Here is a 27317-nt window from a genome sequence, read left to right as displayed (position 1 = left end):
AGCAGTGTACTTCTAACAAAGGCTTGCCTCTGCAAAGCACACTTACTGTAATTCTCTCCTCTCTGAGCTTCCAGGAGGAGAAAGCTGTGGCGAGGAAGGTAAAGGACACACAGAGCAGGCCCGGAATTTAGTTTCATTTTATTTTAGCAAACTGCATGTTTTTCACTTATCAACATCTCTACATTAGCAACTGTATAGCTTTCCAACTTTTCTTTTAAAAAAAGGGTAAACAAGAAGTGACAAAACTTAGGTTCTTCATCTCTTAAAAACATTTGAAAGTTGGATTCAAGAAGACTTTTATATATTTTGGCTTGAAGGTAACAGAAGTAGCATGGAAACACTAATTCAAATCACCCGCCCAAGAACTACCCCTTTTAGAGCCCCTCTGGTGTCAGATGCTCGGTACACGCGGCAGCCTCTGTTGACTGAAGACCTGGACCCACTCTCACACATACTGTGCCAGTCTGAAAAAGCCACACACACCTCCTCAACCCGCCAGCATCACAGCTGAGCACAAAGGAGCACCTCCAGGACTCAGTGCAAGTGCTGTATACATACACTGCTCCTTCACAGAAGCAGGAATGACCTCATCATGCAGGGGATCTAAGGAGGACTCTAGTGCCGTCGTACCTTCTCAATCAAGAATCATACTTCCCCCAATCATCATGTTCCTGCTGCCTGAAAATACAAATAACTTCTGTGAAGAATTTTTAAACACTGCCCTCCCCTCAAACCCAAGAAAAACACCATAAAATGTACAGATTAGAGGTCCTAGAAAAGTCTTAAGATTATTGTAGAAACTAAAGATGACTTGTTCCAGGGGAGGGGTAGGCACAAGGCACAGCACTGAGATCTAATAAATGCTTAGGTTGTTTGATTTAGTTTTCAGCTTTTTCCCCCATCATTCAAGAAGAAAAAAAAAGTGTTTAAGCATCAGAACTAAAATACAAATGCACGATGACTTTATAAAACAAGATTGTGGATTTGATCATGGGATCCCCTGACAGTGGAAATATTTACTTTTTTGCTCGGAGAGATTTCCTCATGGCAGATTTGCCCTTGGCAGAAGGTTTCACCTCCTTCCTCCCGCTAGCTGCTGGTTTCTTGGAAGAGCTGCCACCAGAGGGTTTCTTGATGACTGGCGCTGCTGGTTTGGCTTTCTTTGCAGGGGTTTTCACCTTGGGTGGGGGCTTTGCTTTGCCCCGGCGGGCTGCAGAGGTCTTTCTAGGCTTGGGCTTGGATTCTCTTCGCTTCATTGGAGGGGCCCTGCTCCGTGATTTTGGAGGAGGTCTCTTCTGCATCCTGTCAGAAAGGCAGCACAAGATCTCAGTGGAGGCACAAACGCTACTCAGAGCAGAGCTGCTGTCATCAATTTACATAAATGAAACAGATCTTGGCATCTTTGTTCTTTACCACGGATGTTCGTTCCTTCATGCAGCAGTACATTTCATTAGCCAAATCCCACGAGCAAGAAGCCCTGTGGTGGGTCTTGCCACGCTATGTGCTTCTCAGTCCCCAAAGAGATCTCACTGGCAGAGCACTGGCTCCTTTGTTAGATTAATTGTCATTATTTGTATGTTTATGTGCCTAAGTCAATTGTCAGAACAATCCAGTAAGCTAAGGATTCTCTCTGGCTCTCTGATGGTGATTTTATTATTTAATGAACAACACTTATCTTAAACCCACTTTGAGTGAGACTGTCTGATTACAGAATTGCAGATGATATGATAGGAAAAAAGTTTTCCTCAGGAAACAACAAATCCAAGCAGTGCCACATGAAGTGTCACTCTTTTGTAGAGCACAAAAGGTACCGAGGAGATTAAAAGCACCACAGAGAATAAATATTTCTCTCATCTCTAGGAATTCCAGCTATGGAGTGACAGATTATTATCTCTGGAACAGAGCATTGCTTCTGCAGACACATCCTAGAGAAGCCCTGATCCTAACAGCTCCCCCAGGAGTTAAAAACACTACTGGAAAATAAAGTTCCTAATATCTCTTGAGTGGCAGCCTTGTGGATCAGCAGCCACAGCAAAACACTCTACAGCTCCAATTGTCACTTCTAATTCATCCAAAGGAGCCCATTTCTCTCTTATGCCACCATACCTCTTCTTTGGTGGTGGCTCTTCCTCCTCAGACTCCTCATCTTCAGATTCTTCTTCCTCCTCGGATTCTTCCTCTTCCTCCTCATCAGATTCTTCAGAGTCCTCATTCTGCTGTTTCTCTGGGTAGAGCACATCTGGGCTACAAGAGAATTCTTGTCAGAGCACAACTTACTTCTAAGGCCTTGGCTAACCCTAATTGCTCCTTCTGTGCAAAAAAAATGGAAGAACAAGATCAGACTCCAGTGATTCAGAATGCAGGCCAGAGCTACTGAGGACTCTACACATACATGACAAAACAAGGTGGGAAGCAGAAACATTAATTACTGCGTTGCCATGTGGCTCTTCATGGGACACTAAGTCATCATCCCAGGGCTCTCTGTGGCCCAGCACAACATACACTCACAGCACCAGAGAAAAGGCTGCTTTTAGTCTCATGGTGGCCAACTTCCCTCCTCCCACGTCTCCTCCACATCAGCACCACGAGAGGCTGGGTCCTACTCATTATCAGCATCCTCACATTAAGTACAATATATTCCACCTGCTCATGCAAATTTGTTTTAGCATGGGAACACTTCAATAGCTATTATCTTGGAAAAAACCAAAAAGCACAACCATCATGACAGTGTATGCGAGAGCACTTAGCCTAATATTTTCATTGCCCTTAAGTCTCCCTTCTAATGAAGTCAGCTTTATGTCCACTCACAGTCAGACACCAAGTAATGTCATCATCTAGAGCAAGACAGGTGACAATGCTGTGGTTTTTCAGTTATTAAACTCTCCAAAGACTTCCCTATAAACAGGAGGTTGGCCTAAGAACTTCAGCAACGCTCTCTGGCTGACCTATCTTCGACATCATTTTACAGCCAAGCCCTTTACCTAGGGTAATAAGGGAAGCAAAGCTGAAAGGTTCCACTGAAGCCCTTTCCAGAGATCTGCTCCAACCAGCCATTCTTCTCACATCTCTGCAGGGTTCTCTTCAGTAGATGCACTGTGGGGAAAAAAGAAAAAAAACAAAAACAGAAAGGTTGCGTTACTATCTTAGTCCACTTGTCTAATCTTACTGCTCTTTGCAGTGCCTTCTGAAATAAGAGACAGGGAGTCAGTACAAAATCTCCTTTCCCAGGACACCTGAAGGGAAATGAAACTGCACCAGAGAGCTGAAACTCATGAAGACCTCTCTGCATATTTCTTTCTACACTCACCAATGATCTGCTGCTTTGTGAAGGACCCAGCAAGAACACTGAACTTCAAAGCTTCCCCTTTCAACAAGGCATACTAAATCACTTCACAATTAATTTTCCCAAAGATTCAAACAACTGATAGGATTCAAGTGTTGGCTCGTGAACCATTTGGCAAGTGAGGCTTTAAATTCACTGAAGGAAGAAGTCAAGAATAGTGCAGGTTTTTAATGTCATGATTAGGGTATCATTCTTTCAAAATGCATTCAATAGCAGTGCATAGCTACTGCTGCCCAAACACAACTCAAGTCTCAGCTCCCCTGAGAATGTTCTCCAAAGTGTCTCAAAGTTAAAATAAGCCTTCACTCTGTTTCATAAGCAGGAGCAACACAAATTATTTTTACCCAGTGTACCAAAGATCAACAGCAGCATGTGAAGAATCTGACTGGAGTTATGAGCGTGAGGGAAGAATCACAGAATCATAGAATCACAAGGTTGGAAACAACCTACAAGAAATCCAATCCAACCATCCTCCCACCACCATCACAAACTAAACCACATCTCGTAGCTCCTCATCCAGACGCCTCTTGAGCACTGCCAGGGACGGCAACTCCACCACCTCCCTGGGCAGCCATTCCAGTGCCTGACCGCTGTCTGAGAGAAAAAGTTCTTCCTTATGTCTAATCTAAACCTCCTCTGGTACAACTTGCGGCCATTTCCTCAGGCCCTGTTTGTTTCTTGGCCTGGGAGAAGAGGCCAAGCCCCTCCTCATCACAACCTCCCTTCAGGAAGTTGTAGAGTGCAATGAGGTCTACCCTGAGCCTCCTCTTCTCCAGACTGAACAATGCCAGCTCCCTCAGCTCCTCATAAGACTTGTGCTCCAGGCCCCTCACCAGTTTCGTTGCCCTTCTCTGGGCATATTCCAGGGCCTCAATGTCTTTCTTGTACCCAAAACTGAACACAGTACTCAAGGTATGGCCTCATCAGGGCTGAATATAGGGGATGATCACCTCCCTGCTCCTGCTGGCCACACCATTTCTAATGCAGGCCAGGATACCGTTGGCCCTCTTGACCACATGGGCACACTGTCAGTTCATGTTCAGCCCAGCATCAACCAACACCCCCAGGTCCCTTTCCTCTTCAGTCTTCCAGCCACTCAGCCCCAAGCCTATAACGCTGCATGGGTTGTTGTGGCCAAAGTGCAGGACCCGGCACTTGGCCTTGTTGAACCTCATCCCATTCACCTCAGCCCAGTGATTCAGCTTATCTAAATCCCTCTGAAGGGCTTCCTGAGGGTAGCCTCAGGCAGATCAACACCACCTCCCAACTTGGTGTCACCTGCAAGCTTACTGATGGTGCACTCAATGCCCTCATCTAGGTCATCAATATTAAACAAGATGGCCCCAGTACCGACCCCTGGGGGACACCACTTGTAACGGGTCGCCAGCTGGACTTCATTAACCACTACCTGCTAGGCACAGCCCTCAGCCATTTTCTTACCCAAAGAAGAGTGTACCTGTCCAGCCATGGGCAGTCACTCTACCCAGGAGAATACCGTGGGAGACTGTGTCAAAGGTCTTGCTGAAGTCTAGGTAGACTACATCAACAGCCTTTCCCTCATCTACCAGTCTGGTCACCCAGTCGAAGAAGCAGATGAGGTTGGTTAAGCACGACCTGTCTTTCATGAACCCGTGCTGGCTGGGCCTGATACCCCAGATGCCACGCACATGCCGTGTGATCTCACCCAAGATCCATAACTAACTGAGTTCCACGTAACATAATGTGGAGCACTGACTGCATAGCGTGCACCTGCCTGCCAGATCCTCCTCTGGTTGCTCCTAAAACAGAGCAGAGAGCAGCAAAATTAATTTTAAGTAATAGAAGGAGAAAGACAACAACACATTGCTAGTTGAGATTTCCTTATCTGACTTGCAAGACTGACAAGCACTTGAGACCAGCTGAACATGGGCCTCTAAGGCCATGACAGCTTCCAGCAGTCCTGAAGACAAACGAATAAGCCTGGAAACTTTCTTCCCTACCCCAAGATTAAAAAGTCATGCTTGGCATTCACCTCTCATTGGCAAAAGGCCACAGGCAACTTCTTCAGCCTGCACTCCTCTGCACTTTGTTCAACCCTGCCTTAAAGAACTGTGCGGATGCTGAGCTTCAGCTCCAGGTGATGACTGTAAGACCAGCAACCTCCTCTCTGGCCTCAGCTCCAGAGGAACTGCTCCAGCATCACAAAGCCACGGTAACAAGATGAACTACCTTTAGGTCTGATACTACTAGAAACTGCTGCAAGCTCACGCTGCTTTAAATGACCTCCAGCCCTCATTAAACAACTGCGTCAGGGCTCAGACCAAAAAAATGCAAGAAAGACAGGAGAAAATCTACAGTTATTATTGCTTCTGTTCACACAAAATCCAAAATATACTCTACTGTTACTACTGGGAACGAAGATATGCCAAATATTATTCCAAATACAACTGGATTAGTCTCTTCCCTCCTGACTTTTCAAAATGAGAGCCAGAGGAGGTCCTCAAACAAAACACTGAGAGGGATATTTATGGATTTTTATTCTCATTTTTTCCGAGTTAGATTGCGAAACTTCTCTACATAAAAAGCAAGCAGAAACTGTGTTTATGTCAAACTGCAGCTTTTCAATACAGAGAAAAAATACTGCTGGCAGTTCAAGAACAAAAAAGTAGTTGAAATACAGCTCTTCCTTCTCAGGAAAGTGTTACAGACAAGAGAAACACGCATAACATCTCAGAAAGTAGTCAGGTTTGAAAAGAACTTATGGGAATTAAAAACACTGAGCATCTCTGTGGCACAAAGTGCAGCTCTCTGTTCCCTAGCAAGATCAATCATGTAGTTTAAACCTGCCCCAGCATCTGCAGCTGCTGGGCTCTCCTTCAGAGTTTGGGAAAAAAACAAACCAGTAGCCTGGGACTTTACCTTGGAAGTTGGAGTTGGTCCCTGGGTGGTTTTCCAGGATATACTTCTTCAGTGCTGTGGTGGAGCAGGTCTTCGGTTCATTCATGGCCGCAATAGCAGACAGGATGGCATCTTCCATCAGAGTCCCACCCAACAGGGGCTTCTCCCCTGACTTCTTCAGCTATTTTCCAAGGAGGAAGAGAAAAGCATCAAGACAAAATTCTCCCAAACCAGGTCAGGACAAGCTCCTCTGCACCAGGTGGGTCGGCGCTCCTGCATTAGCACAGATATGTTTTATATTAAAAGACTGCAGAGGGAACGCTGTTCTCCCAGCTTTAATGGTAGGACAGGCCTACTGAGTCAGCTGGCCTGGAGTGCTTTTCATTGGTAACACACTGTCCCAGTCCCAAAGCACACTGCAAGTATGTGGCAATCTAAGGGCCTGTCACTCAGGGAAGGAAATAAATCACACCTTCCTCCATCCCACAGACCAAATGTACCCAAGAGACATATATGGCACAGACACAAGGAAAAACACTGCAGACATCTGGGGACCCGCTGCACTTACAATTAGCAATGGAAAGCTTACCCCACCATCTCCCCTACTGTGCTAATGACTCAGAGCTGAAGCAGTGTGCAGAGCATGCTAAGCAAGGAGGTCTGGTTCCACAAATGCACACCAAGAAGAGAAAGAGTCCTACTGCTTCACAGTTTGACAACTGCTGAACATGACAGGCTGCTAAAGAAAGGGGCACCCAATAAAACTGGGATGGGGAGGGCACATTAACTTATATCCAAGGCTCCTGGTTATTACAGACAACAAAAGAAGACGAACTCTGGCTCTGACCTGGAATGTCCCAGATGCTCCTTTCCCTGTGATCTGCTCTAGCTGACCCTTTTCTACAGCTCTCTGCAGGGCATTCTTCAACAGCTGGGGTCTGAAATACAGCAGGATAAAGCTTTACTGACACACACCGACAGCTTAAAAAACAAACAGAGAAACAACGCTCTACAGAGAACGTGAGAGAAGCTGTACTTACAAGAGGTATCTGCCTACATACAGACGTTTTAAATGGAGATCTGTCAGCAAGTGCTGGTTACATGAGATGAACAATGTACGTTAGCGGAAATTCTACTGCAGTGCTTTTTGGGTGTCACTGCATATCCAGAAACAAACAAGCTTCATTTGGAAGGATTTATTCATTTCAAAACACACGTTTGTAAGTGGGACTCGGTGGGCAATGAATCAGTCAGCTCACAGACAAACAAGGGGCTGAGTATGAGCCCCAGTAAGAGGTGATGCATGGGGCGTTATTAGATTAGCTTCCTTCCCGACCCTTGACACATTCCATTTATGCAAACTCTCAGATTATTTTAAGTGTGTGCCAGTTAAAGCACTCAAAACCATGCAGGAAAAAAATCCTGAGGACAGGCCTTCATGTCCATACATCTATGAACCATATCTGGTTCCTGCTAAGGGCAGAGATGCATACAGCACTGCTGATGTCGACACAGAGAACAAAGATCGGGCGTGGAGGGATGCAGAGAAAAGGCAAAGCTCTTCTCAAGCTTTCCTCCAGGCTGTACAGTGCAGAGCACCACCTGCCTGCTGCCTGATGAAATACTGAACAGAATTACTGCGGAGGGAGGCAAAGCCAGAGGAAGACACATTTCAGGGATGCTCTGCTTCAAGAGCCTACGCTGCACCTACCTGATATCTACTTTGAGTTTGGGATAATACTGAGACACATATTTCTTGATCAGGCTGTAAGAGGCTTCTTTTGGCTCACAAAGACGGGTGAAAGCCAGTGGCAGGATGTCTTCCAGCTTCACCTGTTGCTCTGGAGTCGAAACGGAAGTGCTTTTCTGAAATACATACATACACTTTTATGCATCAGTGGGGCCTAGACCTGTTTCCTTCTGAACCAGCAATGCACAGGTAAGGAGAAGTGCTCCTGACACTGCCACAGATCTGGAAAATAAAGTTCTGTAAGGCAGCTCTTGGAATTTAGACAATTTAGCAGTTTAAGTAAAATCTAGCAAATCTGTTGGAATTCTCATGGGAGTCTAGCAAAGTCTAATAAACATAAATAGACTGAGTATTTAGCAACATCTATATTTCCTGTTTTTTGTTTTTTATTTATTTTTATTTAAGTAAACACTTTCCTTCTCCTTTATTTTTTTTAATAGAGGTCTTTTTTCTCTGCTACAACAACAGAGTCAGGTGAAAATGATTCATGCTGACAAAAAAAAAACAAAAACCATCTAAGACAAGACCTGTTTATACAGGTCCAATATTCCCAACAATAAACAGCACTTTTATTCAACTGACAGCATGAAGTTTTGCTTGAAGGTAACATTCCTTTCTCCTGAATTCTTCTCCATTGCTTTGTTGCTATCAGGAGGGGATGATTTCCTTTATATAAAGAAGAGACAGCCAGGAAATCTGCTGAAGTCTAATGATTTTGATACTGAACAGGAGCTTTGCAAATGGTCGAAGAGGTGAGGGTGCTGCTCACCCAGACAGCTGCTCAGCCGCCAGCTAAATTCACCAAAAGCCATCCATTTGTTTTGCTGTGACATGGAAAAAACAACTAAAAACAAATACACAAATATGCTGCAGACAAGAAAAGTGATGTGTTAATAGTTATCAGGTGCCTTACTCAAACTTGCCATGGAGCCCACAGTTCTATCCAAAAAGAAGTTGCATCTAATTAGTTTCTTACAGTACCCTGGTATTGAATGTGTCACTATTACCACCAAGTTTAGGCCTTGGGGTCTGCCCCACAGCCAAGAGTTAAGCACCAAAGTGCTAGAAAACTCTGGGATCACCTGTCTAAGCTGACAATTCCAGCTATGCATTTTGAAATTGCAGCATTAGAAATGTTTTTCACACATCCCGTGCTGTGGGGAGCAGAGAACAGCAGTGCTGGAACACAACCAATTGTGTGAGGACCGGACTCGGGCATTACAGTACCTCAGAACAATATACACCCAACTTCTGCAGCTTCCCTCCAAAAGCCTTAGGACATTCACTACTTCCTCCCTCTGCCCTCTCAGAGGATGGAAAACATTTGTCTGATAGACAGCGCTGAAGATTGAAGTCTTCCATTTATCCACGCAACAGATAAAACAGAAACAGCAGTTGCAGGAAGTTCTCTTACAGTACCTGAGAGGCATCTCTCTACCAGAGAAAGACAGAAGAGGAACTTTGAGGTTATTCAGTTTTCTGCCTCAGAACCAAAGCCTAGAGGTTTAATGTAAACATTTTAAAACTAAGATTTTGATTATTCTACTTAATTTCTCATACTAGCTTTCTGATTCTGATTTCAGTGAAACAAATGTTTTAATTACTGTACTTGGGGAGGAAAAGTACAGCAAGGAGGAGGAAATTGTTTGAGTTGGGGCTAAGCTGCATTTCATAAGATGCATGTGTTTCAGAGTAATGTCTGAAGCACTCCACCTTACCTTTCTGTCTCTGGCTTTTTGAACAGTTTTTCCTGCATTAGACACCACCACGAAGCTTCCAGAAGCTCCCTTCCCTTTCACCTAGTTCAAAACAAAGTCCATGTCAGCCTTTATCAAAGTAACACAGGATAATAACTGTTTGAAGGAGACTAAGCAACACCATTAAACAGATTTTGAATGAATGCTCATCCTGGCGATCAGCTGTGAAGGGCAGAAGTTGGATTTGAGTCCACTTCAATACATCATAAGCCACAGCTAGACATGACAAACATACCCTCTTGCCCTGACCAGGAGATCCTAACAAAATTGGCATCACAGATGTAAGCTACGGTGTTGAAGGCAACACGCTGCCGCAAAAGCGATGTTGCTAGACTCAGGTTGAAGATGCATCATATAGTAACACAGCAGCAATTTTATCACCATGAAACAGTAACCTTCCAGTGCACAAAAGACAACAGTGCACTGCGTCTGACAGAACCATTCTATCAGTGTCTAACAAAACGGACACAGAGATTGAAGAACCTCCAAGAGGAAGAACACGATCTCCCCAGAGGCCTGCTAACAGTTTCTTAAATTCCTGCATGATTCAGTAATACCACCAGCAGCACCACTCTGCAGAGTGACCCTTACCTGCCTGATGATCCCCCTCTCCAGCTCCCTTTTCAAGGCTTGCTTTAGAAGATAGCCTCTTCTCTCCAGCTCCAGGGAAGGGTATTTGTGGATGATGTATTTACGTATTGCAACAACTGATGCGCCGCTCTTCTGAAAGCACGCCTGCAATGGGATCAAAAGTCAGTAAAGAACATCTGGACTGAAACTACTTTGCTATGGGACCAGAAGAAGAGAGACTGAGCAGACGATGCACACAAGCCAGCACAGGATGACCTTTTTCCTACAGTGACTCAGGAATAGAAAATATGAGTAAGAAAATACATAACTTTCTCTTTCAGAGTGGCTGAAGAGCAAACAAACACAAGAGCAAAAGAGCAAGCATGTCAACTACTCCTCTCCTATGCTGAAGCACTTAAAAACAGTGGCATATACACTACATGCTATTACAAAAAATAGTTACATTTGGGCAAGCCAGCACTGCCCAACCAGAGAGTCAGTAGTAATTCATTATGACGATGTCAGATAGAGTGATCATTAACAGATTTATCAGAACAAGTTATCTTTTGAAGGAGATAAAGGACTGGCATTAGCAAACTAGTAAAACAAACACCAATTTGAAGTCCATGTCTTGAATCTTCAAAGACAGTAATCATCATGTCAGCTAGCCTGTATCACTACAGTTCTCCAATTAGGGAGGACAGTGGGACAAAACAATTGTGTTTTAAACTTTATAGAGTTGACATACTGTAGAAAACCCCAACTGTGACTTGATAAAGCCCACTCTGTTTAAGCAAGTTACTAGATCTAGATGGCTTCAGAAAGCACAGTACAGGATAAAGTTTACTTATGCACAGTATAATAAAGCACTGAACTTCATCATCTGCCCTGGTAACCCTACTACGTTGACAGAAATGTAAAGCTTGGAGTAATCTGAAGTTTATGGCATGGCTTCCCTCTGCCTAACATATTTGGATGCACCACCGTGTGCTTCAGGGTCTCAAAAGGCCATCTTGTAATTAAAGCTGGTGGAGTTCAGGTCTCCGGGGAAGGCAGTCTGCATGAACCAAGTCTCAAGTGGAGGACAGCAGAGTTGCAGAGCGACTACAACAGCACGAGTCTCTTCTTACAAGCAGAAGGAAGTATACAGGCAGCTAAAACCAACACCACTTGGAACACTATCTTAAAGTATTTCCACCTGCTCTTAATTACAATAAGATGCTGGAAAAGATATGCATCAGATAGACAGGTTAATCAAGGTAAACCAAGTGGCTAGGAGACACATCAAATTAAAGGACACCAGTGATCAACTAGGTTACATCATCAGAGCTAATATTTTAACCAGGGAGGGAAACATTCTAAACAAAGAAAAGCTACAGAGCCCCTCCATCATCAACACATTTCAGCTTCATGGGTTTCCAGACAGAAGCATACATAGCTCACAGTTAAGTTTCCTGCTAAGAAGACAGCACTATCACCTGTACCATCAGAAAGCTGAAACTATAAATCGTAGTTTGTCCTTTTGTTTTGTGACAGGTGAACAGAAAGAAACACTTGACTCCTACTTACCTTGATGGCCTCAGTTAAAATAGCATCCATCTTCGGACGTGAAGTGGCAGCCATCTGAGTTTGTTTTTGTGCCCTAGCCAGCTGGCTAGCAGAAAGAGTAGCCCAAGCAGGAATGGTCTTTTTCACCTTCTTCTCCTTTTCCTTAGACTGATCTTTATCACTTGGGAAAATGCAAAGCAATAATGAGATGGGAGAATGTAAAACAAGCCAACAAGTACAACAACAACAACAAATATGCCTAGAACATCTAACACTGAAAATACTTCTTCCTGTGAAAAACGGGCACTGTTTTTAGGGACACAGCCCATTTTCTCCATCTGTCCCATAATCTTTTTCATCAACAGAACCAGTCTTTCTCCTTCCCAAATTCCTAAGTTCAGCACTAAGCAAGCCTTACTCCTTTTTGGTTTCTTCTGAGGACTTGGTTTCCCCCTTCTCTTCATTCTCAGTTTCCTTTGGCTGTTCTGCTTCACTAGGTGCAGCAGCAGGCAGGGTTTCGTTCTCTTGTTCTTCTCCAGCAGAGGCAGATTCCTCAGAAGTGGCTTCTGCATCTAAAAGATGTAAAGATGCATCAGGTTACTCTTCAAAACTGCTCTGCTCTTACTGAAGGTGGAGGATTTAAAAAAAAAAAAAAAAAACAACACAAAAGTACTAACATACTCTAAAAACGATTTTCAACCTGTTTCTTTACTCTAACTTTAAGGGATAATTTGAATTTAAGTAAGAAAGTGAACAAAGGTACAGAAAGAGCTTCAATGTGGTGCAACGAGCCAACAAATGCCAAAATCAAACAACATTACACAGTATTTTCACAATGAACTAATTCCCCATCCTTCTCTTAACTCCTGGAAGTTACTGTTGCAATCACTCCCCATCACAATGCCTACAGGTGAGGAAGGGAGGAAGAAGAAGAAGAAAAAAAAAAATCACTATCATGGAAACAGAAGGTTTTCCCCTAGGTTAAGTTTTATGCATTTTAACCAAAAAAGGTGCAAAACCATACAATTCTAGAAGAGATTATTGAAGTTAAGCATAAGCAGCCTTGTTTACAACAAATGCATCTTTAATTACTGCTTTTTCAGTACTACATACTGTGGCAACTGAACTATTCAATCGCATTCATCCAGATCTGGCAAAGCTTTAGGCTGCACATGTATCAGCAGCAGCACTCGTCGCTCAGCAAAATCAAATCCAGTCAGAAACCAACTTACCAAGCAAATTAACTCAAGCACATCTAGCCAAGAGCAGGCATTAAGGGACTGGCCTGCCTAATGGATAACATGCAAATAGAATTATAGTCACAGAATTGCTCAGGTTGGAAAAGAGCTTCAGGATCATCAAGTTCAACCACAACCTAACCAAATATAAACTGCTGTTACCCATTGCTTGGCTAAAGTGCGGTCTGTCATGATGCCTTTGTGCACTGCACCAGTTTTCTGTCTTTGAGAAGAAGCTTTAGCACTGCTGCTCCATTCCTGTGCATAACTTTCCTCCCATTAAAGCACTATGTTTAAAATTTAAATGTGTATTAATAGTTATTTTCCTAGGTAACATACACAGTCATCCCACTAGTAAGAACAAACTCACTGAAGCTTAATGAAAATCATACTGAAATGTCACATTCTGAGACACCAAGGTGAAGCTGTTGGGTTAGACACATTAATTAATACCAGGCTTTATTACACGGTGTGGTAAAATACTTCTGTTCAGGAAAACAAAAATAATTAAACATCTTGGTTTTCCATCCATTAATTCCTCCTTTCGAATCCAAGCCACTTACTTATCACTACTGAAAGTTCCCAATTTCCACCTTTATTCAGAAGAACATGCAAGACTAGAAGAGATGATATCTAGTTGCATTTTCATATTAGGAGTGTCAAGGCTTTGCCACAGGGTAAAAAGCACAAACCAAACCATTTCCCACTGAAAAGTGTACAATATCCCCAGCAGGCCAAGAACAGCCTGTAAAAATGAGGCAAGCATTAGGATTTTAACCACAGCTGTAAGAATTTTTTTGGCAACTTCAGTATCCAAGCCTATGCTTGGATACAACGCCACATCTGGTTACAACAACCCAGCAGAAAGTTGTTACAGTACCTGCTTTCACCTCCTCGCCACCTTCAGCAGGTTTGCTTTTGGGAGGAGTTTCTCGAGAAGAAGAATTAACGGAGCGGCGGATCGGCATCGCGTCGTCTTCAGCTTTCTACAAAAAGCATTTGTGAGTCAGTACAGATGCTGGGAAGACTCAGAAAGCTTTTGAGTTGGGATTCAAGTAAATCAGAGTGGCATATGTAGAAATATTCTAGTTACGTTCATATTTTCCAGAATTTTCAGGACAGTAATATCCAGCCCAGCACCTTTGAAGTAGACCAGGAGAGGACAGTTTTGCATTTCATAGTTAGAAAATAAATAAAATTTCATTGAACATTACATGAGATGAGCATTCAGAGATTTTGACAACTGCAGCATCTCAGGGGAAGCAGGGAAGGGGAAAGACAGCACCTCAAGGGTTTATTGGGCTCCCAATGGAGTTCCCTAGAACCAGGAGAGAAAGAGTACGAAGAAATCTTCAGCAGGAGTGGAAGTCAATGACTGATCCAAGGGCAAGCCTGGAGAATGGGTCAGCCCCTACCTCACTTAACTTGTCCGTGTGGATCAGCTGAGTTCCCGTTAAGAGTGGAAGCGCCTTATGATGCACGGGTTCAGCTTCAGACAGATCAGTCGCCATTTAAAATTATTTCTAGCCCCAAGTGCACGTAACACTGTGGAGCCCCAGGTTTTAACCCCAAGGACTTTTTCCTAATGGCTTTCACAGTGCAGTGAGGAGTCAACCTAAAGTACAGAAAAGATGTGGTGTGAAAATTAACAAAACGGAAACATCTACGTGCACGTTATCTAACAAAGTAAACTGAAAAGAATAAACGACTTACAGCTCATGGCTAACGTAACTGACAAGCAACACTGGCATTCAACAGAGATGCTAAAACACGTACACAAACTTGAGCGCTATGGGCATAGCATAAATGGCAAAAGGAGAAGCCAGACCTGCAGCCTGCTCCATTACACTGAATGACTAAAGATGCTATTTAAATTAACAGAAGCATTAACAAAGAGCAGTCATTGCACCGTACTCAAAGCCAAGCAGTGAAGAAACTAAACTAATAAGCCATTCCCTCCAGGGAAAGCATGCCCTGATATACTGACACAGCTTCTGTTAGCCTAAGGAATGAAACCATTTAACCTGCTAGGCAGAAAATAAAACAGAGACCCTCCCAAATTAAACTCCATGCAACATAAAGAAATGCACAAACCCTCGTATGAGAAAACAACCATCAAAACCTCTGACAAAAAAGGTTAAAGCTTTGCAAGACTCTCCTCCAAACATGAGCACAGCTGTGGGCACCAATTATGCTGATCAGGCCTCACTCACCCCTTGCTACCATCCTACCATGCTATCTCAGTCTCTTACTGCTGCCCCTCTGAAGGAGGGATGCTCCTCCACACACACTGCCAACTCCAGGCCTTTGTCACCCACTTTTCCTCTTTTCACCACCCCCCTCTAAAAGCCTCAAAAGCAACACCTCACTTGTGGCAAACCAGGGCTGCACCTGCTCTCCCTGGTCCAGTAGATCAGTATGCCCTCTTCCCCTCTTAATGGAAAACGGCCTAACGCTCCCAACCACTAATTCTCCACAATTTCCTTCACTCTTGTCCTTTCACCACTCAGCAGCAGGGCTCCCTGTGGACCAGAGGGATTCTCTCCATACCAGTTGCTGTCCCAGGCAACCCAACACAGCTCATCTGCAGACAGCACTGCTGTCACCCCCCAGCTACGGCTGCAGTGCACATTCAGAACCACAGCAGGCAAAGAAGAGCAGAGAGCAACGTGTGTTAATTAAGGCAGGGGGCTTTGCAAGGGCTGACGACCAACAGGCAGCAAGCTGCATTCCCCATACAATCAATCGCTGATTAAAACTGATACATTAATAAACTCGAATGCTGACTGCACACACCTGTGGCACAGAAAGCAAAGCATACTGCATTCCAAAGACAAAATAAATGAGGTGAACGGAGCTTTCTGATGAAATGTCAGGACAGAGAAAGGAAAACTAACAGCCAGCTTGAACATATGAACCCAGCAGTTCTTTATTCTGTAGGACTTTCCTTCCTCACTGGCAGAAAGAGGACAGAATGAAGAATTCCACCAGGTTTCAGGTGGGAAATAGTTTTTTCTAAGAAGAAAGATAGAACAAGAGTTGTATCTAACGCCCCAGCCTCACACATTGGATACTGTGGCATCTTGGAAAGTGTCCCAAGCACTGTTTTTAAAGAATTGGAAAGTCTTGTGCATGTTTTGCAGTTGTACAAATGTCAGACTGAGAACTGGAAGCAGGAAGAGGCCAAAAAACTTTCTGAATTCCTAGACTAGCTGAAATGATGGATTGCATTCAGTCTCAGCTCAAGGAGTGGAAAATCCAGGCAAAGTTGCAAGCAGGTTTTCCATGAACCGATTAGAAAAATATCCCCACACTGATTTCTTCCTAATCTATCAGCAAGCTGCTAAGAGCAAAAATAAAAAGCATGAAATATACCACTACAAAACCAGAGGTGTTAGGTGAGACACGTGCATTATGGACAGTATCTCAAGAGCGATTTCCCTCACCATTTAACGGAGGAACTCTACTCAAGTTAACCCAAGGCACAGCCCAACTGACTCCTTGAATTGCTGCTGGCCATAAGATTTTCCAGCTTATCTCAGACTGCAATCTCAGTCAAGGGAAAATGTTTTGGGATAAAAATCAGGTCTGGAACTAGGCAAGCTGACCATGGCACTGTCTCCTGGTTGGGTACCCAGGCCAGGTGTTCTGAAAGCAAATATGCCACAGAGAAACGAGAAAGCGCATCCACCCCAGTGCTGGAAAGGCTGTCCCCTTACTGTGACACAGTGTGCACACAGCGGCTGACACTCATAGACACAAGGTGGTAGCATGGAATACCCTGTGCAAGGTGTGCCCAGAAATCAGGGCAGATGGGCAGAAGAAAGCATTTGCGTTCTTGCAGATTTGAAGCTGCCAAAGGATGTGAAGTTGACAACCTCACAAGCAGTGCAAACAAGGACTGTTTATTTCCAAAGAGGCTTAAGAGAGAAAAATAACTGGATTTCAAAACAAAGCTATTGATTATCATGCAGTTATCTGCTACTTTCTGACGCTGTCTTGAGCAACTGAGCATTTAAATGTCTCAGAAGCCATAGGAAAAAAAAAGCATGTGAAAACGTTACTATTTCAGCAAAGCAAAAGTGAAAATCCAAAACAAACATGCAAAAACATTACCTTCTGAACTGCAAGGCAGCCCACTTTATCAAGACTTCTGGCCCTCTGAAATTCTCAAAGCTCTTCCCCAGAAGTCCAGCTCATGTTGAAGACACCCTACTGCAAATCCTTCAGCATCTACATCACCATAGAATATACCACCTTTGATAGAAACGTGCTTTACAAAACAGATCCATTAGAAGTTCTCAGCTGATTGCCTCTCAGCCTGCTTTACAGTGATGTTCTAGCGTTTACTGATCTCGCTTTTGTTTTTGCAACTCAGAGAGCAGCCCGCCGCTCCAATTAAAACAAATCAGCAATACCAAGTCATGTTGAGCAGCCCAAAAATGTGCAGAGAAATAAGATATCTGACTGCATGCAGAATACGACTTAGTCCCACTTCTAATCCTTATCTGGCAACCTGCTTGGAAATTCACTCCTGTTCCTCACTGGCCCTTCAGCACACTGTGCCATCAGAGCTCTCCATGCTCTGCCCCATCCAGAAGCAGCTGTTGCTCCTTGCAGTCATCGTGCTGCCTCCATCTCCTGGGAGGTGTCCCACTTAAACACACTCCTCAGCTCATCTACAAGGGCTGCACTCACAGCTCTCCTGTGGTTGAGTCTCCCTGAGATCTGTTACAGGTTATCTGAGCCCCACGCTGCTAGCAGCATGACAAACCATCTTGTTTCAATTAAAGAGGAGCACTGGTCCAATGCAAAGATCCAATAGCTCACCACTTGGCAGGCAAGAAATTATTTGGCTTGACTGGTGTTACAGCTTCTATTTCTATCGACTCCTTCCCTGTAATGTTAAAATCCCAAACACATTAGGGTTTGAGGGAGCCTTCTACCTTTCTAGCACCTAAGCACATGCATTTCTACACATGGACATCCAATGACCAGAGTTTTGTTTGTTTGTTTTAAGTCTGAGGGTATGCTTTCATTTCAGGGTACTGAACTGAGCCACAGACCCCAAACACCTCTAAACAGAAGCTGACTTGTACCTTGCTTATTCTTTTGAGCTCTATACAGCAACACAAAGATTAAATGCTGACATTCTGCACACACAGGTGCTTCTTCCACTGCGAAAAGCAGCACATTCCTGCAGTGAGATTGATGCTCTACCTGCCCGCCTGGGACCGAGCTCAGCACCTCTCCCTCTGGGATACACAGCAACTCAGAACCAGCTCGGTTTCAACAGGTGTTTATTAAAATAGAAGGAAAGAGCCATGCCTCACCTCTGCTATTCTCCACCACCAAGAACACCAACTCAATATAAAACAAACTAGGTTTCAGACTTTCCATCTTTGACGTACAGACAGGAAGAGATCGCTTCCCCAGCCTGGATTATCTTCTCTCCTTATATCCAGCAGAAATTCTTCACGTCCAAACACACATACAGATACTGGGAAGCTTCAATTATGTCACTATCATACCTGGAAACTTGAAAAATTTCAGCTACAAGATTAATACAAAGCAGAGTTCCTGCCTACATAGCTGCATGAAAACAACCCCTCACTGCACTGATGCTCAGGACTGTGATCGGACAACACGTTTTCAAAAAAATTTTGAGTCCATGATATAGATTGTCCGTGCATTCCTGCTGGGAGAGGCAATCAAAGAACAAAGCAGCCTACATCGAAGCATGCAAGGCTCAGCTTTCAGTTTACAGCAGGTGTAGCTCACAAACTTACAGCTATTCCAGCATGAAAGCTGCTGCTGAGCTTCATCTAAGACGACAAAACTTCTTAATTCCAGGATCCAACATTATGAATTTTGACAAACCATTGACAACCAAAAGAAAGTTCAGGCTGTAACATTATACACCAGGATAAAAACCTTTTATAGGCAATACCCTCCATGCTTACACAGTCTACATTTAACACCACCATACAAACCCTCCTGAGCTACGACTTATTCAGCCACCACTCATTACATGGCACCAGCGCTACCTGAGGAAAGCTACAAATTCCTGGTGCTCCATTAAATCTACTCACGCCTCATATTAGAGTCCAGCAACGTAAAACTTCTCATGTTCCCTCTCAAGGAAGTCAAAATAGAATCACAGAATGGCCTGGGTTGAAAAGGACCACAATGCTCATCCAGTTCCAACCCCCTGCTATGTGCAGGTCACCAACCAGCAGCCCAGGCTGCCCAGAGCCACATCCAGCCTGGCCTTGAATGCCTGCACAGATGGGGCATCCACAGCCTCCTTGGACAACAACAAAAAAATCCTCAAGAACAGCCTGGCTCACTTCTAAGAAAACACTGGCAAAAGAAACACATCAGTTTCTACTGAAAGGAAAAACTAGGAAAAAAAAAAAAAAAAATCACAGAATCACAGAATGGCCAAGGTTGGAAGGGACCTCAAGGACCATGAGTCTCCAACCCCCCTGCCACACGCAGGGCCACCAACCTCCACATTTAATACATATACATATATATTCTAGAGAGAAAAATAAGTCCAGCAGTACAAGCTGAGGGAAGAGCAGCACTTCCTCTTGCTCTCACCTCCTGTGCACACGGTTTACCAACAGGAAAACTTCTGAAGCTCCTCAGCTCCACCAGAACCGCTGCTGGCAGAGTGTTCCTTAAAGACGCTAAAAGCACTATTTACAGTAAAAACAAACAAAAGAAATCACGCGCCCGAACGACCAGCGAGCGGCTAAGACCCGATAAGGGCTCATTAACCCAGAGATCCCTCGGCGGCCGATGGGGACTGCCAAAATACCGGGCAGACCCGGCTGTCAGCCCGCAAACGGAGCGAACGCACCCGGCGCCCAACCAGCGCCGTCCTCTGGCACACACCGGACTGCGGGAACGGCCGCAAAACGGGCGGGAAGGGCTGAGGGCCGCGGGAAGCAGCGTCCTGCGAGGGGTGCTAGGGGAGCCGCCTTGCCCCGCACCGGCCGCGCTCCTGTCAGGGACATCGAGCGCAGCCTGCCGGGGGCAAAGCGCGGCCTGCAGCGGCGCCGGGACCCGCGGCTGCCTTCGGACGGCGACTGAGCGAAGGAAAACAAACGGAACGGCGGGGAAAACGAGCGGGGCGGCGCTCGGGGCCCGGCCGAGGCCTGCGCGGACGCCGGGCCGCGCCGCGACACCCCCCCGCCGCGAGGCCTGTCGCGACACGGCGCGGAGCCGAGGGCGGTTCCGGCGGGCCGCCTCCGCGCCCCGCGGCCGAGCGGGCCGCCCCCCCTCCCCGCCGTGCGGCGCCGGGCGGGGCCGGCCCTCACTCACCAGCGGGCCCGGCGGACACAAAGCGGCCCTCTAATGGCGGCGGCGGGGGAACCGGCGGGGGAGGGGCGGGGGGGGGCCGGGGCAAAGGGGCGGGGGCGGGGCGAAGGGGGCGGGGCCTAGCCGGGCGGTGGGCGGAGCCTGCCGGAGCCGCCGGCCAATGAGGAGCCGCGGGCATTTTTCGAACGCGGGGCGCTCTCCCCCTTTCCCTCCCTCCGCCGTGGATGTGCGCCTGCGCGGCGCCTTCCCGCCCAACGCTGCGCTGAGGCGTTTCCCGCCACTGCCGCCTGAGGGTGCTGAAGGGCCTCGCACTCATCCCGCGGCCTGCAGCCTCGCCCTCTCAGCCTTTTTTTTTCTTTCTTGTGTTCCTTTAGGTTGCCCTTTCCCGGTTTTTGTTTTTTGGTTTTTTTTTTTGCTGTTTGTTTTGTTTTGTTTTGTTTGTTTGTTTGTTTTCCCCCAGCCTTCGTGCTTTCCCTTCACCGGAGTTCAGGGTGCCTCCATTCCCACCTACCTCACAGACAGCTCTGCACACAGCTGTCAGGCTGCAGGGTCTCCTGAGAGCCTTACAGTGTGTGATTCCGCAGTGTCACAAAGCTATTCCTCTCGTCCCGTTGGTTCCTCAGCTATGTTTCCTACCCCCTAGCCGTCCACTGGCACCAGTGTGACGTGGGGAAGTCACTCAGGCCTTTATTTGGGCACCAGCACCCAACAGCCACACCACGAGCACTACTGAGAGGCACTTAAACCATCCACAGGGCAATGAAGGTGTTTGGTTTTCACGTTGCAACTGTTTTTTGTCTCAGCTTCTTCCACTTTTCTCCCCTCAGGTGGTTGCTACACCTGAGAGTGTCTCTTCCCAAAGCTGGCTGCTGTGACCGAGGTCATCTTCTCTACCCAGCCCTTCTCCCTGGTGTTCTGCTTTCTCCTTTGTCTCCTGCACTGAACAGCCTTAGCCAGATGGTTCCACTTTGCCAGACATTCCTTCGTTTCTTGTGAGTGTGGAATAACCGCAGCGCAGCTGCACAGCAATGTGTTCTTTGGCCTTTCCCCCCAAGTGGTGCCTCTCTGGCAGGAGGGGGGGGATTAGGAGGAGAGGGAGCAAGAGGAAACGTGCTGCTTTGCTGCAGACTTTTAAGACACTATAAAAGAAAAGATGAAATCACCCCAGCTGCCCTCCCCTTGCTCACTGCAAGCCTTTGTGCAATACTCCAGCACCTGCGCTTGCCGAGCCACAGAGCTGCACTGAGAAATAAGCAGGGGAGGAGAAAGGCTTTTGTTGTCTCTCTCTGTCTCTCTTTCTCTCTCTCTTTTTTTTGATATCTCTAAATCCTCCCCAGAGGGGAGCTGTGGGCCCTGTGCATTCCTTACAGCGGCATGCCTGCCTGACCACGGCGGGCTGGGAAGCCTGCAAAAATACCATGCCTGGGCAAGGCAGCTGCATCCCACAGAGGGAGCGTGGCACTGCTCAATCTCCTCTCCACCTCACTTTCTGGGTGGGCTGATGTCGTTTCTCCCCTCCCTCTCCCATTCATATACTGTATCACACTGAGAAGAGTGGAGCTTTGGGAACCAGGGTGACCTTGCACACATTGGTGGGGACGCACAGGAGGGAGGGAGCTGTGCAGGATAAATTGCCATCAAACTGTGATTGTATACAGCACTATCATCATCATCAAATACTTTTAATAAGTGCTAAGCACTTTCAGTCCTCTTTCTAGTCCTCCCAGTTGCCATGCAATTGTATGAACCCCAGCTGGTTCATGGAGTTTTTTTTTCCTTAAAATCATTCAATTTGATTGCAGCCCTAAAACTTCTACAAATTTGCCCAGAGTTTTGGGTTTTGACTGTGCAGTTCAGCCTGCAGCTTAAACCAGGTCATTTAGCTATTGCTACTGTTTAGATGAGTATCCATAAAATTTGCATGTTGAGTGCATGCATTTCCACTCCATGTCCTTTAGAGACTTTCCAGACCAATGCCACATGTTCTTTTTCTACTGGAAACACGAAACCCATTGTACTTCTGGTCTCAGTACCTCCATTCCAGGGGTCACAAACCTTTTTGTTTACTTTCTTACCATATACCAACTAATGTTTTCCCCATTTTGCCACAATTTTTATATTAATATATAATATATATATATATTAATATATATATATATATATTTAATTTAACAAACACATCACCCATGCTGTTGAGCAGCTACCCGCCTCATACAGAACAAAACAGAAGATTATCACTACCCATGTCATGGTGTGCTCTGTATACACTGGAATCAGCGTCTGCTGCTATGCTCACAGTCCTGCTGGCTAAGTGAGCATAGTGTCCCCAAATTCTGTTTTAACATTGGCCTGCAGCTTCAAACTTGTTGATTATATTTAGGCCTTGCCTCTGGTATCCTTACCCCACTTCAGCAAATTTGTTCTCCACTTTTTTACCTCGACTTTCACAATTATTTTGTAAAATCTTTCCAAAATATTTGGCCTACAGCCAGCCTGGCTCAGGGAGAATGTGAATCTTTTCCATTTCATTCCACATTAGGAGCACAGCAGGCTGGGGAACTCCTTCCCATTGCTTCGTTCTTTCATCCCTCAAGCTCCATGTTCTTCTGCTTCTTCAGCTGCTTGTGCTTTGAGAAACAAAGATTCCCTGAGAAGCCTTCATCAAATTGGGTAGTATGTGTTTACTGATTCTTCCCTTTAAACCTGTTTCTCCCTTTTTCTCTGAATGTGTATCTGAGGAAGTAATTTGGGGTTTGATGTAACCTTGAGGCTAAGACATGCTGTAACAGAACCAGCCTGTTGTTGCTGGCAGCCTGATTGCGCTGTTTGATGGGAGTCAGGCTGTGCCATTTTAAGTGTATGGCCACAGCTGCTAATTTTGCAGTAAACATTCCAGGGAAGCTCACAGAGGGCTTGAGCAGGACCCTTGCTTTTCTACCTTGAGGTTTCTGTTCAGCAAGTGGTGTGCCTGGCTGTGAAGGGAGAGCCTGGCTGATGTTTTCAGCTTAGCACAGATAACAGGGAATGGTGATGAGTATAACTATCCCAAAACCATCACAAACTCAAAGCATTTAATTAATCTGGGTCCCACATCGATATGTGAGAGACCACGTGAGCTGAATGAAGCCCCTCTGCAGCATGCAGAAGTATGAGGTGAGGAAGGACTCATCTGCTTTATTAAACACAGGGCCTGGACAGCACACACTCACTTCCTGACTTTTAGAAGAACTGATATGATGTTCTTTAACCACAGTTTTGCACTTTGTTGCCATTCTGGGCATGTTTGGCTACTTTACCGACTGCACATCTGTAATGATTGCCAGAACAACTTAGAATTCTCTTCTAACATACTGTTTGCTGCAACTGTGCAAAAATCACTCAATTTCTGCTTTCAAAAAAATGCATATTCTCTGACACTTTGTGGCCCGCCAGACACTACCTTTGATCTCTTTATTCCTTATCAGCCTCCAATAATTTTTTCTCCATACTTTTCCAGCAGACTGTTCCACATTCCACTCCCAGCTGATTTATTGCTGCCCCTCTAACAGCTACCCATTAGGGATCCCAACTAGCTCTTCTTTTCAAACTCTTTCCAATTTTCCAACCAATATTCTGCTCATCTGCTTACTTTCAAACTGGTCCACTCATTTTCATATTAGTTCCTACAAACGAATAAAAATATGCTTAAAAATACCAAAGTTTGATCTCTCTTGGAGCCATCATGGATTTTTACGTATGGCAGAAATATACCTGCCACTGGAACTGACAGAAATTTTGACCATAAAGAAAGGGCTTTGCAGAAAAAATGCTGCGGGCTAAGTTGCCTCCACAGGCTGCTGCTTTTCTAGAGATGCCCTAATCTGAAATAGATCCTTATGACTGATGAGGCAGATATGGTCATCACTGGGAAACCAGTGGCTGGAAGTTGTGATTCTTCCATCACACTTCTGGCATTACAGTATTGATTTATTTTATCCCAAGCTGGTAAGAGGAAACAACGGCTCCCCTAAGCCAAAGACAGTTTGAAGCTGACCAGCTTGGCATTTCATAGTAGGTCGACACACCTCTCCCAAAGCTGTGTGTTCCCATGGTTAGCATCTGGCAGTGGGAATGCTGTTAAATTCCTTTGCTCTCTGAACCAAATACCGTTTCAGAATAAAATTGGTTCGCAGCAGGTTGCACCACAGAGCAGTCAGCAGCTGTTCCTCTCAACCAGGCAGGTAATAACTTACTGTCAGAAACACCTCCCGCCTGGGTACGCTTTTCCAGCTACAAAAGCTCATTTTTGGCTGCTATGTGTGCACTGTGTGCCCCTGCCATCAGCAACACGCCCAGCACATTCAGCAGCCTGGATGAGCTATGGCCTCCACACTGGTCCTGCAGCTGTAACAGAGCAACAGCATGCCAGCAAGCCTTGCTGGAAAGACAAAACCCTTGGGCTGAGCAGGAATTTAAAGCATTTTTGGAGATAGCTCTTGCTTGAAGCATACAGTCAGATCTAGTGCTTGTCCATGGGAAATCCCGTCAGCTGCCTCTTCTTTGACATTTGACAGCTGTAGTCCAGGCTCCTATTCAAATGAACTACCTTGTGATGGTGGAGGCAGCCAGAAGAGTTGGATGTGTTCACCTTTCCTTGGAGGATAAGCATGTGTTCTGCAGAGAAGACGTGTGAAATTCTTTATATTTGATTACATTGCATGAAAAAAGCATCTCATGTCAGCTATCCCAAGGCAGGCACTGATGCTGTAAGAAAGCAGTTCAGAGGAAGCAGCTGGGATGGGTTCTACCAGCCCACTGCTATGTTGTGCTTTTGTGGCAGTTCACTAGAATTATTTCTGCCCTGAAGACCCAAAGCAGGGCTGCGCAGCAGGAGAACAACGCCACGGACTGCACCCATCACCATAAGTTAACGCAGCAGTGGTGGCGCAGCCTGGCTGAGCGCTGAGTGCCTGCTCCCTTCTTAGGCCCCTTGTTCTGATGCAGTACACAGGTACCCAGCACAACACGGTCACGCACAAACAGGAGGTGGCCAGGATGGACGGCTCATTCGTTTATCTTTAAAGGCAGAGAGCATTTGCAACCAGTGTTATTTCAGAATAGCTTATTCTGATGCACTGAAATGACCCATTTTCCTCCACAGGTGAGACCCAAAAGTACCAGCTGAGATGATCTTTTCAGCTCTTTTCTGCAGTGCTGTAGTAAAACACTTCTAAGAGTGCTCTCTTCCGTGCTTGTTAATGCTCTGCACTCACGAGCTTAGAACTGTGCTTTGTGGCAACATCTGCTACTAACCCTTATGGGGGGCTGGAACAAGACAACCAAGCATACAAAAAGAAGGCTTTACTGTTTTCTCCTCTCACACTAATACAAAGATTTCCTAACTTCCCTAAAGCATTGATTGTCTTCCCCGTGACCCCCTTCTCCATTCCAGTTTGCAGTCACAGCAGAAACATCCCTGCAGCTGGGACAGCAATGGCACAGTTGGACAGATTTCCCTTTGGAAAGCACTGAATGGAGCAGGAGCTGGTTTTATTTCTCTCTTCTTTTCAGTGCAATTTAGCAGCTGGAAACGAGGGAGATAAACCAGCTCCACATGACCAAAACTTTCCATAGATCATGGTCAGGGCATCCCTACAGCTGCATTTAAATAAGCAGGAGTGATTTCAGAAAACCACAATTCTATGATTGTTAGGGTAGGCAGTATGCAGAGCCCCACAGAAAATACAAGGGTAGAAAACTTCTACTGAAGTTTCCTCAGATATGTGCGAGGGTTTAGTCATGCTCATGGAAGCTGAGTGGGCTGATCAGTCTCTCACTTGCTGCAGCTGCTTGTCTACCACCATGCTTTTCCTGCCATGGCTCCCTGAAGGTTATCTATCCATGGCGCTGGAGTGACGAGCAGCCATGCAGCCCTGTCGTTTTCGGCCTCAGGCTCCATCTTATGGTTGCTGCAGCATGCACGTGGCCTCAGGCCACATCAGAGCACTGCTCAGGCTTTCTATCAGTATGTGCCCTCTCACGCACACCTGAGTTAGCACCTTATTAAAAGAAAGTAGCAGGTGAAGAGCTGGCACTTCTGCTGATGTTGTTTGGCTGGAGGTGCTGCTCAGTTAGCCTAGGGTCACGCAGCAGCAGAGCCAACGTCTTCCAAAGAGCAGAAAGGCCAAGACCTCCCTGCCAGACCAAGCACATCATGTTGGAGCTCAGTGCTTGCTAGTTTGACCTTCTGCCCTGTGCTTCCTCCTCAGCAGCCCTGACCAGACTCCCACCTCGCGGCACCTCACCACCAGCACATCTACCTCTGGCCAACAGCCACCTCACCTCAAGGGAGCTGAGCATCTTGAGGCTGCTCTGCAGTTAACACCATTTCCCTGGCGTGGCCTTTAGGAAAGCTGCGAGGGCACAAGAGGGTTCTGGGTGTGCGTGTCTGGTTTTGAGCTTGCTGCCTACAAAGCTGAACCCTTTCACATCTGTGAAACAAATCAAATACAAGTGACTGGTGCCAGGGGCACAGCTGTACTCACTGTTCTGCTCTACACTGAATGCTTCTGACAAACCAACCAGCTTCAGGTCCCTTTGTCTGCAAAAAAACTCATGTTGGAACAGGAACATACAGGAACAATCACAGCCACCCTTTTGGCAACCAGATGCCAACATCTGCAATTGGTTTTAAGGAAGCTCAGCAAGTTAATGGGGTTTTCTTTGTCTTTCTCAGAAGAAATGATCTGTAGGTTAGAAACAAAAGCTCTGGGTCACAGGGATGCAGCAGCCTGGTAAGTTGCTATTAGCTTAACTCTGCCTTGTGCATGCTGGAAACCACCTCTACTGCCAAATCCCTTTTTCCAAATCTCTTTCTGTGAGCCTTTAGTTACCAGTTCCTGCACCAGGGAGTGCTGGTCCTGGGC

General features: G+C 45.7%; 1 protein-coding gene across 5 annotated transcripts; it reads right to left on the bottom strand.

The window, feature by feature from the left end:
• Positions 1-126: 126 nt before the first annotated feature.
• Positions 127-20489, bottom strand: HP1BP3 (heterochromatin protein 1 binding protein 3). 5 transcript variants are annotated; one of them, XM_085242148.1, is made up of 14 exons: positions 20416-20489; positions 14499-14698; positions 13964-14069; positions 12264-12417; positions 11867-12026; positions 10319-10462; positions 9689-9769; positions 7932-8086; positions 7068-7158; positions 6242-6401; positions 2982-3093; positions 2107-2244; positions 1021-1302; positions 127-678 (listed from the first exon to the last, which is right to left on the bottom strand). In XM_085242148.1, the coding sequence occupies exons 2-14, from the start codon at positions 14592-14594 to the stop codon at positions 639-641; spliced, it is 1719 nt and encodes a 572-aa protein (XP_085098274.1). In that variant the 5' UTR covers positions 14595-14698; positions 20416-20489; the 3' UTR covers positions 127-638. The 5 variants fall into 5 exon arrangements, with proteins under 5 accessions (XP_085098274.1, XP_010721175.1, XP_085098275.1 ...); XM_010722873.4 differs by lacking the exon at positions 20416-20489 and adding an exon at positions 17200-18869; XM_085242149.1 differs by having other exon boundaries at positions 127-1302.
• Positions 20490-27317: the final 6828 nt, after the last annotated feature.

Source organism: Meleagris gallopavo, chromosome 23, assembly GCF_905368555.1.
Source record: "Meleagris gallopavo chromosome 23, MGAL_WU_HG_1.1, whole genome shotgun sequence".
NCBI lineage: Eukaryota > Metazoa > Chordata > Aves > Galliformes > Phasianidae > Meleagris > Meleagris gallopavo.
Note: the sequence above shows the minus strand (reverse complement) of the source record. Positions and strands in the feature narration are given on the sequence as shown.

Coding starts and splice junctions, on each gene's coding strand:
- HP1BP3 (XM_085242148.1), bottom strand. CDS start 14,594: ATGGCGACTGATCTGTCTGAAGCTGAACCCGTGCATCATAAGGCGCTT. Junction 12,418..13,963: donor TGGCGAGGAGGTGAAAGCAG/GTACTGTAACAA, acceptor TACATCTTTTAG/ATGCAGAAGCCACTTCTGAG. Junction 10,463..11,866: donor TTTTAACTGAGGCCATCAAG/GTAAGTAGGAGT, acceptor ATCCCATTGCAG/GCGTGCTTTCAGAAGAGCGG.